Source organism: Microtus ochrogaster, assembly GCF_000317375.1.
Source record: "Microtus ochrogaster isolate Prairie Vole_2 chromosome 14 unlocalized genomic scaffold, MicOch1.0 chr14_random_3, whole genome shotgun sequence".
NCBI lineage: Eukaryota > Metazoa > Chordata > Mammalia > Rodentia > Cricetidae > Microtus > Microtus ochrogaster.
In genome coordinates this window covers 12,332,739-12,346,386 of record NW_004949098.1, presented here as the reverse complement: position 1 = coordinate 12,346,386, position 13,648 = coordinate 12,332,739, and the positions used below count along the sequence as shown (strand labels likewise).

The following is a 13,648-nucleotide window of genomic DNA, read 5'->3' as shown; positions in this document are numbered from 1 at the left end:
AGGTAGGTAGGTAGGTAGGTACATAGGAAGTAGGTAGGCAGATAGGTAGGTAGGTAGGTAGGTAGGTAGGTAGGTGATAGCAGGGACTGGAGAGATGCTATATTTCTATAAGCATAAGAACCTGAGTTCAGGTCCCCAGAGTCCACAGAAAATCCCTGTGCAGTAGCACAAGCCTATAATGCCAGCTTTGGGAAGGTGATGACAGGACCCTGAGACTTGTCCAGCCAGCCAGTCTGGAAGAACCAGTGAACTCCAGGTTCAGAAAGAGATCCTGGTCAAATGGTAAAGTGGAGAGCAAGAGAAGAAGCCACGTTCGCCTTTATACTCACAGCAGGAGCAGGCTCACCTTGCTTGCATGCACATACATATATTACACACAAAATATACAGAATACAAAAAACAAAAACAATATACAGAATACAGAATAACACAGTTAAGCACAAAGATGCATGTAGATATTGAGATTCATGCTTCTTGAGGAAGGCCAATGGTACGGGATAGAAGCAATGGAGTGTATCCAGGACACAGCGTTAGGTCGGCTGAGAACTGGGGACAAGATCATTTGCTCTCTGCATCTCGAGGACAGAAAAGAATAAGACACAGAAACTGTAGAGGTGTGATTGTTCTGCCTACAAGCTTCTAGCAGACAGACCCTGGTTCTGCCTCCCTCTCCAGCCGATCTCCACTTGCCTGCCACGGGCCTCATACACAGCGCCCTGCGTGTGTCACGAGGAGAACACAGGGCCTGAGCTTGGTAGATGGAGAAGCAGAGCCTTCTGCTGCCACTCTCAGCACCCGGGGCGAGGCTGGGCCACACACCAGAGCTGACTCACCTGCCTGGAGTTTGCCCTCTGGTTTGAAGGGTTGGGGCAGGCAGCGATGATTGCCCTCCCTGTGGAGTGAGTGAGAGGGGGGACCATGCATTGGAATGATTGGCATTACCACCAGGAAGGGGACACCAGGAGTTGAGAGGATGAAGAGAGCCTTCCATAGATTCTGAGTCACTGGGTCAGCATGGACTTAGTGAGCACCTACTATCTGCCAGGATCCACGTGGTCTGGAGACCAATGAATGCAGTGTCCAAACCGGTACCCCATTAGCCTTCTGCCAAATGCTCAGACACTAGTTCACTGGGGTTGAGGGACCGGTCTGAGGAGGTTTCCTGGAGGATTCTCTGAATCAAAAGTCTAGAAGGAGAGGTTTTGAGGAAGGGACACTTATTCCCAGGGGAAACTTTCCCAGTTCCCATCCCCTTAGAGTTCTAGGAGCAGGGCCTGACCTTAGAGGAAGCTGAATCAGAGGTGATCCCTTCCCACACTGCAGTGTCTGTAGACACCTCCTTCTTCCTGGGGTGACTTGCCTGTTTGCTGGGGCCCGGTTCCTGTTGGGCGGGGCCGTCTCTGACAGCGCCCTCACCCGACTCCCACAGTGTGCACCTGCTGCTCCTCCTGCAGGACCCGGAAAGGTGAGTAGCAGCCAGCCTGCCTGCAGCCTGCTGGATTCAGCTTGCTTCAGGGGGGCACTAACCAGGTGCTGGCCCCTGACCTTGGGGCTCCCTTTCAGCTGCACTGGCCAGATGGGGGACAAACCCTTAAGGAGAGTTCAAGACCAGCCTGGTCTACAAGAGCTAGTTCCAGGACAGGCTCCAAAACCACAGAGAAACCCTGTCTCGAAAAACCAAAAAAAAAAAAAAAAAAAAAAAAAAAAAAAAAAAAAAAAAAAAAAGAAAAAAAAAGAAAAGAAAAGAAAAGAAAAGAAAAGAAAAAACCCTTAAGGCAAGCAAACGCACTGTCTTTCATTTCCATGGCCAAACCTCATAGGACTCTGGCTGAGCTCAGTGAGCTGAAGGCTTGACCAAGCCTGGCAGATCCACTCTGATATGGTTCCAGGAGCTGCTGCCTACAGCTCCTTACCGCCTGGGTCCCTCTCAGGCTGCTGTTGGAGAGTCCAAACACTTGGTGAGTGAATGGCTCTAGACAGAGAGAAAAGGCAGGAAGCCGTTAACCTTTCATGACCTGGCCTTTGAAGTCAGGCTAGCACTTACTCTTGAGATGTTCTCTTTGATGGCCGTGAGTCACCAAGCCAAACCTCTGTTCCACGAGAGAATTATCCAGCCACTTGGAAGGAATGTCAGAGACTCGTGAATCTTTTAAGCCAGTGTGTAGTCCTGCACATCCCTGTATAGTGCATTCTGGGGATGCAGAGACTGCCCACGCTCCACGGAAGGGAGGAAGCCCTGAGTTTTCAGGGGAGTCAGCCCTGCTCAGGGAGCTCCGGCTTGCCACTTACTAGCTGTGCAGCTTTCTGTGAGTCAGCTAACTGCCCTGAGCCTGTTTCTTCATCACACAACAGAGGTGGGGCCCCTGCCTTCCTCCCTGCACCGTAAAGGAAATGGCTGTTAAAAGGCTTTTGAAGGGGAACTACTAATTGTATTTATTTATTTGTGTATGGGGTGCACGTGGACCTGTGATGTGCGTACCATGGCCTGTGTGCAGAGGTCAGAGAATGACCTGGGGGAGTTGGTTCTCTCTTCACACAGTGTGAGTTTGGGGGATCATATTCAGACCATCAGGCTGGGCCGCAGGCACCTTTGCTTGCTGAGCCATCTCTCTGGCCCGTGACTACTATTTTCACAGGCTGAACTAGCCAGACGTACTCAGGATTCTGGGACTCCCACTTCTAGACAGCCACTCATGATGTTGCAATGTTGCCATCGCTGGTGTGTGAGTGACAGCTGGCGGAGCTGTGGCTCTCTGGGGCCAGCTATACTGCTCTCTTAGAAGATGTTGCCTGAGCTTAACTACATGCATTAGGGACTAGGGAAGGTCCTGGGTAATGAAAGCCAGAAGTCCCAGACAAGTGACAGACAGGAACAATGAGCAGGGCCACAGTGGGAGAGAAGCATTCAACCAATCTTACTTACCAGCCGGTGTCCATCTGGGGCCTCCCAGTCCATCTGGGAAGCTGGGGCCTTCCATTGTTAGACACTGGCACATAGGTCTGGTAGACTTCCTAGTTCATAGGAAATGGCACTTCAGTGTCCCCAAGAAGGTCATGGTCATTTCTATCCCCCACTCTGCATATTAAATTGTAAATTCCATGAGCCAGGATAGTACTGCCTGGGACCAGGGCTGTCTTTTGCAGGCACTGCTCTCCTAGGGTCCTGCTAACACCCAGTATTCTAGAACTTTCTCCCTGACCCCTAGAGCTCCTTGTAAGGACCCATCCCTGATTCCTCCACAGTGTGTCCCTCTATGTCCTTAGGGACATCTCCCCACTCTCTGGGCTTCGTAAGGGCTTCTGTGGTCCCTCCAGCTCTCTGCGAGGGCTCCACTGGGAAGTGCTGGGATGTTTGTCTGAAGCTTCAACATCTTCTGAGAGGGCTCCAGTGGGTCTTGGGTGCTTTCTTCCTGATCCCCAAAAATTATGTCACATGGGTGGTGTTCACTCCAGAGCATGGGAAGGTTCTAGACATCCTTAGAGACTTAGGACCTTAGGATCCCTGAGCAGAAACTGAACTTTCTAAAGGATTTACAAATCCAGCTCTCAATTCCGGACAGTGGAGAGAAGAAAAGTGGCCATTTGGGAGGCTGATAGTCACCTTAGAGGTCAGTGACAGCCATGGCATTAGCACTCACAGGCCCAGCAAGCAGCAGATGGCAGAGCCTATTCTAAACTGTGCCTCCCAGACACCACAGCATTCTCTCCCTACCTCTGCTTCATTCTGCCTGTCAGTTTCCTGCATATTCCAGTCTTTGTAAATGCTTCTATTATTATTATTATGGGGCACATCCACCACCTCCCCTCCCCTCCTTCTCCTTCCCCGAGCTGCCTGTCATTAGTCAGGTGTATCGGGCCCTTTCCAAAACCGAGTTTGCGGGACATAAATTTAAGTACATGTGAGTTTTATTCAAAAGCTCCTTCTCTAACAGAATGTTCTTTCCTCTCTCCTCGGTGACTGCTGGGGACCTGGATGTAAGTGTTCAGACAGGCATGTCCTACCTTGCCTCACTAATGTGTGCCGCGTGGGATGTATGCTAACCCGGGTGTGGGGCTGCACTATGGGTGGGTGGCTCAGGGCTTGGGCCTGGCAGATCTGTTCAGGTCCTTAAAGGGCTTAGACTTCCCAGCCTCTCCTTTGCACCATCCAGTGCTGAGCCTGACCCTAACACATGTCCTTAAGTAGAAACCACCAACCTTGACCCAAACGTGACAAACCAGTGGGCTCCAGGCCTGGGCTGCCATTGCTGCCATTGGGAGGAGTGTGGCGTGAGACCTCCTGTGAGAGAACCTGTACCCACACAAGTTCTCAGGGTCTTGGGGTGTGGTCCATTGCTAAGGCTGAGGACATAGTAGATCACAAGTCTATGCAAATCTTATAGGCACACTCCTGAGTTTCCTGCCCTGTCAATTGTCCTGTTCCCTCAAACTGGTGGCACCCTTCAATGTGGCCAATTTCACTGTGACTTATTTCTTATTTATTCTGCTGCTTATTTCAAAAAGGAAATGAATGTGAAGGAAATATATGTGAAATGGTTAATCAAAGTAAGGGGGAAAATGAAAGTTGGGGGACGTGAGAAGGAATAGGATTAAGAGAAAATTCTAATGCCGGCCACCTGGTCATGGAGCATCAAAGACTGGACCCCCTGGACAAATCACTGGAGAGGGAAATACGGTTAGCCAGGGCACTCAGTGCACTGGAGCTTGGAGGCGTGGCTTGCCCATGGTTACCTTCTGTCCTGAGAGTGAGATAATATACAAACAAGAGGCTAGGGACTCAGCTTAGTGGTAGGGCCCCTGCCTGGCAGATGCAAAGCCATGGATTTGATTTCCCACACTCTAAATAAATAAATAAATAAATACCAACGACACACGTGACAGACTTACAGGGACCGCCCCAGCAGTTGGGGCTGGCTGTAGGAGGGGCTCTGTGTGGCTTCCATCTGAAGCTATTTCTCTCCCCCAGACACCCCTCCCCCCCCAGCCTCTGCCAGATCAGGTCTGGCTTCTGCTCCTGCCTGTTCATTTGGAATGACCTCCACTCCTAGAAGTCACGGGATCCCTTCTTTGCAAACTATAGCCCTTGTTCAAGGCTGCAGTGCGAAGCCTCGTTAAGAGTTTCAGTACTGAGATGGGCACTGTTTGTTTGTTTTATTTTGCTTTTGTGCCTTAGACGGAGTCCCCACACTGTAACCCAGACTGGCCTGGAATTCACTGTGTGGCCCGGGTTAACCCATGGCAATTACTGGTGTGCATGCCCAGCATTGAGGGGCTCATTAGGATTGCGGTTAATGCGTGGCTGGGATGCGTGCCTTCTGGTGGGTGGACTGGGTAATTAGATACCAAGCATCCTGCTGTGTCTCTGGATTATCTTCTGATGCCTGTGGTGATTAGTATAGGGAAAGCCCTGGAAACAGGGTTTAAGGGTGCAGCACACAGCTGATCAGAGGCCCAACGTCAGCCAGTGCCCAATCTCATCCTCAGGATGCAGGTTTTTTGCCAGGCGGGGCTCTCCAGGATGCCTCTCCATTTTTACCTTGGCCTGGGAGCTTTGGGTCCTGGGTAGGCCTGGACCTATTCTTCCTCCCAAGCAGGAGGAATTTATGTCCCGAGGAGTGTCCTGGTTAGCGAGTGTCATGCTCCAGTGCAGGCCAGAGCTGAGTTCTCTGAGATGCCAACAGGCTTCCGTTTAGGTTTCTGGAGTGTCTGTACCAGCTAGATGCTATCCTTCCTCAGGTACTCAGAGGACGTGAGGGATGTGCAGCCACAACCCTACAACCTAAGGAAGTTTTCTGCTGAGCTGTGACAGGGTAGCTGGCAAGAGCCAGGGCATGTGGCAGGGGCCGCAGGGTACAGACTCTAAGCATTATGGGGGCCTGTAGCAGCGAACCTCTGGAGGGCCAGGGTGTTGAAGGAACTGTCATGGAGTTACTGTCCTCGAGTTCAGCAAGCTGATTTAGGTGGTGGAGGGACAAGAAAACAACTGAACTTAACCGGGCGGTGGTGGCGCACGCCTTTAATCCCAGCACTTGGGAGGCAGAGGCAGGCGGATCTCTGTGAGTTAGAGACCAGCCTGGTCTACAGAGCTAGTTTCAGGACAGGCTCCAAAACCACAAAGAAACCCTGTCTCGAAAAACAAAAAACAAAAAACAAACAAAAAAAAAAAAAAAAAAAAAAAAAAAAAAAAAAAAAAAAAAAAAAAACAACTGAACTTGAAGTCAACCAACTAAGAGAAGCACAAAGTGAAGAAGTGAAGAAGGGGCAAATTTATGATGTCAGGTCCTAAGAAGGCACAGCCTGAGCCGCTGGCTCCATCCACTCCCAACTCCGTTCTGCAAGGCCTGCTAAAGGCAGCTGTGTTCTCGTGCTGCCCCCTGCTGGCTATATGGAGTACAGCAACAGAAACTAGACAAGCTCTTAGTTGTGGGCTTTTAGTTTAGTTCATATGGGCTGCTGTTGCAGGGCTGTGGCTGAATGTGATTTTAGGATCAGTAGCAGGGTACCCCAGAAAGCTCAGGTTTCTGCCTGCAGGCCTCAGAGTGGTGGAGCCAGAGGAGCTGTGGGCCCTCTAGCTCTACCTTCTGTGGTTTTGGGCGGCGACAGCACACAAAGAATAGAAAGACATGTCTGTAGATGCCAGATAAACTGGGTATACGCAGAGAATAATTTACATACTAACTAAGCCAGGGCCTCCTGGCTTGGTAACACGACTGCATTCAATGAGCCAAGTTAATTCTGGAGCTATGCCTATAGTTCATTCAAGTTAGCCTGAAATAGGAATCTTGCTGTCAGGTGGGGGTGGGGTGGCAGATACATTCAGATTTTGCATTGAAATGAGGGCCCTCTGCTGTCTAGCACCCGGTCCTTTGACAGCTCAGTTTAAAGCTGTCCCTTGAGGTTATATCCCGTCTCCCACAGAACTCCTAGGGTTGCATGCACTGGGGTACCGACTGCACTGTAAACATCGCCTGTGCATACAATTTAGAAAGCCGGGGGCCACTCCACAGGAGCACAGCTCTTGTTCTCGGAGAAGAGGTTTCTCTTGAGCGCTCTTCCGGTGCCAGCTCAAGGGTCTAAGCGTCAGGGCTTGACAAGTCTCAGCGTCTTCTCCTCCTCCTGGTGGCTGTTCAGTGGCTTCTGAGCCTACAGTTGATTATCTGCAAGCTGCCAAGTCTTCCAGTTACCTTCACACACACACTCACTTACACACAGACACACACACTCACACACACGCACACACACACACTCACTTACACAGACACACACACTCTCACGCACGCACACACTCGCACACACTCACTTACACACACAGACACACACACTCACACACATGCACACACTCGCACTCACTTACACACACAGACACACACACACGCACACACACACACACTCACTTACACTCACACACTCATACACACAGACACACACACTCACACACTCACTTACACACACACACTCACACACATGCACACACTCACACACACTCACTTACACACACAGACAGACACACGCACGCACACTCACTTACACACACAGACACACACTCTCACACAGCACACACTCACACACACTCACACACACAGACACACACACGCACACACTCGCACACACTTGCACACACTCACACACTCACTTACACACACTCACACACATACACACTTGCACACACTCACACACACACTCACACACACAGACACACACTCACACACACGCACACACTCGCACACACTCACTCACACACACATACAAGACAGTGCAGCTTCTTTGGACCTGGGCCCCTGGTTGTCCTAACAGGTTTGTCGTGCTGTGTACCTAATCTCACCCTCCTGCCCACCCTTGCTCCTTTCTACACTGATCCCTCCGCACTGAACTTTGTCTCCTCTGCTAGATGGACATTAAGTGGTTGAGGGAGATGTGAATGAGGGTGGTGTGAAGTCATGGGAGCCCCACCAGGTCCAAAGCCCACTGGCGTTTTCTGACGAGGAGGAGGAGGACCTGTTGGAGTTCATGTACAAGTATAAGGCACCGAGGAGGACGGAGTTGCCCCTGGAGGTACATGATGTGTGGGGGGCTGGAGCAGATGTTTGCACTAGAGATCTGGGGGTCCTGAGAACAGCATCACTTGTAATACTCAACGTTCTCTGAGTGCTTAGGGGGGAAAGTGACTTCCCCATCAAACAGGTAGGATAAGCCACCTGGTAGCCTCTAGCTACGTGCCAAGGGGTGTGTATGTGTGTGTTTGCATGCGCACATACATGCACACACGCATGTGGAATCAGTTCTAGGGATGGAAATCAGGTCAGGTTTGGCGGTTAGTGCCTCATTAGATGAGCCATTTCTCCAGCACCACGGTTCTTTAAAGTTATCAGGAAACAGTATACTTGGCACTATGGCCGGTTGGGATGCCGATGGGTGTGGCGGCAGAAAGACCATGCCTGACACTCAGGGGCTGTGTTCTGTGATACAGGTGGAGAGTCAGTAGTCACTGGCTCAGGACAAAGCCATTTGGTTCCTCTCTGGTTCACTGTGTACTGAGCTCTCTGGACTGGGGGTCCATTGTGAGAAAGTCATGATTCCTGTCACAAAATTAGAGGGACCGGCCAGGCAATGGTGGCACACACCTTTAATCCCAGCACTCGGGAGGCAGAGGCTGGCAGATCTCTGTGAGTTTGAGGCCAGCCTGATCTACAGAGTGAGTTCCAGGACAGGCTTTAAAGCTCCAGAGAAACCCTGTCTTGAAAAACCAAAACAAACAAACAGAAAAATAGAGGGCCCTGTGAGAATGAGATGGGATGCTCAGAGACACGCCCTCCATAAGCACGGAGGCCTAGTTTTTTGTTTCCTCAGGAATGGAAGCTACAGCCACCTCAGATGTAGGAGTCCCTTCATTCCCACCCAAGATGGATCGTTCATATTCTCTCAAATATTATTTCCCCCACCTCTTCTTTAGTGCTGAGGACCAAACCAGGGCCTCCCATATATATTAGCACACTCTCTACCACGGAGTTATGTCCCCAACCAGCCGGTATGGGTTAGTTCTAAGTACTGGACTAGTCCTATCTGGCCTCAGAGTCTGGGAAACCTCATAATGTAAAATTCTCTCTAAATATCCCATGCCCAAGGGATCATGCTTTGTGTGTGTGTGTGTGTGTGTGTGTGTGTGTGTGTGTGTGTGTATGAGAGACAGACAGACAGACAGACAGACAGACAGAGGGTCTCATTCTGTAGCCCATGATGGCCTCAATCAAACCCCCTCTAGAGTGGATGCGGGCCACAGACTTCCGCCCCTCCTGCCTATGCCTGCGGCATTCTGTGGTCACAGGTGTGCCCCACCACACCTAGCTGGGGTTTGTTTAAAGCATTGCACACGGCTCCCCTGCTAATGTCCAAGAAATGGGTGCCTAAAAAAGGAGGTTTTGATTGCTGCTGTCTCAGTCTCTATCCAGGAGGGACAGTGAACAATTCCTACCAGTGAAACTGTGGCCTGAGGGATCTAGGGGATGCTGAGCCCGTTCCCCACTTGGGTCAGTCACCAGCAAATAGTGGCCTCACCTGCCACTCCCTGCGCCTGGTACAAAGCCCTCTGCTATGTGTACAAACCACTGTGAGGAAAAGGAACTGAGGTGTGCATCTCGTAGGGCGAGTGCTCACTTAGGTGTGGAGCACATCTGTCAGCTCTGTTCACTCTGGAGGCTGAAGCAGGAGGATCAACACAAGTTTGAGTCCAGCCTGGGCTACAAAATGATCTATCTCATGGCCACCTGTCTCTAATGAACAACACTGACCAGGCCACGATGAGAGACAAAGGTGGCTATGTGGCCAGGCAGGTCAGAGTCAAGAGGTCTCCTAGACAAGCTCAGGGGGACCAGAAGTGTCAAGACAGAGAAAGGAGCAGTAGGACTTCCTGTCAGAAGGGACAGTGGTTGACAGTACAGGGGGAAAGTTCTCTGTCCTGGCAGAGAAGCTCAGGCTGTGGACAGTGGGTCGGGCCAGCTCTGGGGACCCTATTGGGTGGCATGCTAGGAGAGCACCTTCCCTTTCCCTTATTTGGATCAAAATGCCTCCTGTGGCTTGTGCCTCCCTAAGAGAAGGTCCCCGCAGTCATTGTTGGGGAGATGAGGTGCTGTTGGCCTTTGTGGTGTGGCCTGCTGGATCCTAAAAGGTTCCACATCCAGAATAAAGACTGAAGTTTGAAGCTTATACCAGAAAACAGTTCCCAGAGGACCTGGAAATAAGCAAAGGGCTGGAGCTGTCTTCCTTTGGACTCAAGAAGGCGTGATGGCCTTCTCAGGGGGCTCAGCCTCACCTTCCATGGTACAAGGGTGGGACCGTAGGAGCTGATTCCTGTTGTGGGGACCCCAGTTTTACCTGCTAGGGAAGCTGGCCAAAGGAGATGATGTCTCAGTATCCCTTCCCCAGATGCTGTCCCCCAAGCTCTCCCACATGAGACAGTCACATGGAGGATGCCCTGTCTCTGCTTCCTCTACCAGGCACCGCCTAGAATCCTTCGGTCTCGCTTCAGGAAGAAAAGTACCTCATCCTCGGCCACTGAAACCACGTGAATGAGATGAGCCAACAGCACCGGATCCACAGATGTCTCTCCTCTGCCTTAAAGAGCTAGTCACTAGTAGCACGGCAGTCCACAGGCTGGGTGTGCTTTGTGTGTGCAGCCTCACAGACATGGCCTTTACTTACTCCCCTCTTCTGCCTTTAAGACTCTTCCGTTCTTCCCTTCTTGTTCCTGCTGGGGAGAGGCTAAAGGCTAAAGGCGGTGGTGGAGGGTGACCTTTCCATCTTCTGGGGTTAGTAATGTCCCGCAGCTGGATTGTCATTGTGGCCACAGTGTTTTTAGATACATAAGCTCTCTTACCCTGCTGCTGAGATGGACATTTGTAATTTATTTGTTGCATAGTTTTTGGTCCTGTAAATGCAAACGAAGTGGTCGTTTTAAAAACCCTTTTTGTTGTTCAGGGTACTAATGCATTGGACTGTGATGTACATATTTACGGCTTTTAGCTTAATGGAATGAACTTGCAAGGGCTGCTAGAGGTTCTGATAAGTGAGAGGACTGCAACAAAATGGAAATGTAGACAAATATTTTGATTCTAGACAATGTCTCCAACCTGCTTACAAAGCCAGTGCCAGTAGGGCATGTCTTCTCCTGCAGGAAGATGGCCACGTCCTTCACGTGGCTGTGCTGAGCCGGAGTGCAGGCTCTAGGCAGCAGGAAGGAAGGTTGCTGAGTCAGGGAAGAGGAAGGAAGTACATCTCCTTGGGTCAAGATCAGAAGCGTCTGAGCCCTTCGGGAGGGCATTGGAACTGCCTCAGGCAGGCAGACGGCTCACCCTTAGCAGAACCTTTGGGGGGGGAGGGGTGGAAACTCAGCTGCTGGAAGAATTCCAAGTATCTCCAATCACTTGGCAAGAGTATTTCTCCTTCAGGGACCAGTGCCGTGGCCGATTTCTCCAGGAGGAAGAGCCTACATCTGAGCACCTTGTTTTAGAGAACACTAAGCAAAGAGGAAAAGCTAGAACTAGGCTTTGTTTCAGACGTGCTCCGAAACCACGAGCTGATCACAGAACCACAAGAAGGCAGGATCTGGGGAGGACCGAGGCTGAGGTCCACAGGCAGCCGTGGCTTTTGCCCCCTCCTGCTTTGTGTGAAGATGAACCGGGTGGACTGACACTCACGCTCACTCTGTGTCGTTGTGGATGTTTTACACAAGCCAGGACTGAAGGGAGAACTTGACAAGTATCTGACTTAGATAGCATGGTGGTCTGTGGAGCTGCCCTCCCCTCTGAGAGCTGAGCCAAATTGTAGGGCTAGTCTGCTTGTGCTTAGAGCTGGTGTTTCCTTTCCGTGTAATGCATGCAGTGGTCCCAACCCAGTTACTCCTATTTGGATTGTATTTGTTCATAGCTATGCCCTGAGGACTAGAGAAGTAGTGTTGTATACCACATAGACCGGCAGTAACTGCCGACAGGCTCCATTACAAACCACTCCATTACCGAGCTACACACGCATACGCTGGGAGACTGCCAGGCTACGTTAGCTACACGTTGGCTGCTTCACAGAGGGTTTCAGTTGAAGTTCATTGCTGCCAGATACACCTAGTGAAATTCTACCAACATGATTTTGTATTTTAGAACTAACCCTAGAGAACTAACCCTAGGGAACTAACTTAGAAGCTGGTGACTGGGAGGGCAAAGAGTCTGCCTATGGCCCACACCCATCTGAACCCGTTAAAAACATCTGTCCTCTTCAACAGCTCCAGACAGGCGACATGATGCCCTGTACAATGTACAAACCTGTTGGTTGGGTGTATCTGGGATGAAGAGAAACAGGTGCAGAAAAGCCTGAGAAGCAGCTTTGCAGCCCCCCCCCCCAGCCCACTCCCCCCAAATCAATGGCTTTAGGAGCAGAGTTCAAGTCCTGTTGTATTTTCACCATTTTACTATGGGAAGTCAGAGCATGTCTAGGCTACCAAGCTTGTACTCAGCGATGCCAAAACCCAGTGTGAAGCACTCCTCTAGGACGTGCCGCAATCTTGCTCGAGATTTAAAATAAAAAGGTATCTAAGACATTGTCTTATTGTAAATGTAACTACTTTTCCTTCAAGTGTTGACTAGAGGGTCGTCTCCTCTCTTAAAGACACTCACTATAGAGCCGAGCGCAGCGGTCATGCTTACTTTTCCGACAAGCTGTGCACTTGTATGTGGACTGGCGTATGATGTGAATGTCCCTGTCCGTGGAGTGGCGTGGTGCTGTCTAGACGAGAAAAATGAATGTTTCTAGTTTGCTGACTTGGACACGAGCTGTTTACAAAGTGCTGGTTCAAAGGTCTGCGCTTGTCTCGGCTTTGAGCTGCTCGCCTTGGAGGACATGGCCATTTCTGAAGACGTGAGGTGAGAGCTCACGCCCATCAACTGGAGATTTAGTCGTAACCTCTCCTGACTTTGTGTGGTGAGCTTGCTCACTCTGCTGGCCTTCGATGTGTACTTTCTCCGTGGTAACCTGCCCATGTGTTTGTGTTAAGAGCGCTCATCGATGTCGCATAGCCTTCCCAGTTTTCAGCTCACACAGTATTTGAAGTGGCGAAGGATGCGCTTCATCTTCGGACAGCGAACCCTCAGCAGCTGACGTTCCGGATTGTGACTGTCACACTTCCTCTAGCTTATTTCTGAAGTCTCTCTAGAGTGAGCTGTAACGAAATAGTACCCTGAACTGTGTCTCTAAGGGGTGTAAACTGCAGTATTCCGAAGGCTGAAGCTCTGCTGTCGTTATAATGCCTGATAAACATCTTGAATAAAGTCTTAACATTTTCTTTAAAAAAAATTGTAATGAGAATTTTTTCTTATGAGAAAAGAGGAAATACTTTTTTAAAAAAGGATTTCTTATTTGGGTGGTTTTTAAACAATTATTGACAAAGACTGTCAAGTCATTCCTCAGTGGTCCTAAGGGGGAGTACCAGGAGGTGAGATAAAGATAAAAGCTGGGCTTGGGAGGCGATGCCAAGCTATGCCTTATCCCAGACAAACTTCTTAAGAAGTATAACATCGGGCTGGAGAGATGGCTCAGCGGTTAAGAGCATTGCCTGCTCTTCCAAAGGTCCTGAGTTCAATTCCCAGCAACCACATGGTGGCTCACA

At 50.3% G+C, this 13,648-nt stretch overlaps 1 protein-coding gene across 1 annotated transcript in view; it reads left to right on the top strand.

Moving 5' to 3' along the window:
- Reep1 (receptor accessory protein 1) overlaps positions 1 to 13,335 on the top strand; it is a 110,505-nt gene extending 97,170 nt beyond the window's left edge. Inside the window, exon 7 of the mRNA XM_005364757.2 lies at positions 10,491 to 13,335. Coding sequence (XP_005364814.1) covers positions 10,491 to 10,501 — 11 coding nt within the window. The 3' untranslated portion in view covers positions 10,502 to 13,335. The remainder of the gene's footprint in view (positions 1 to 10,490) is intronic.
- Positions 13,336 to 13,648: the final 313 nt, after the last annotated feature.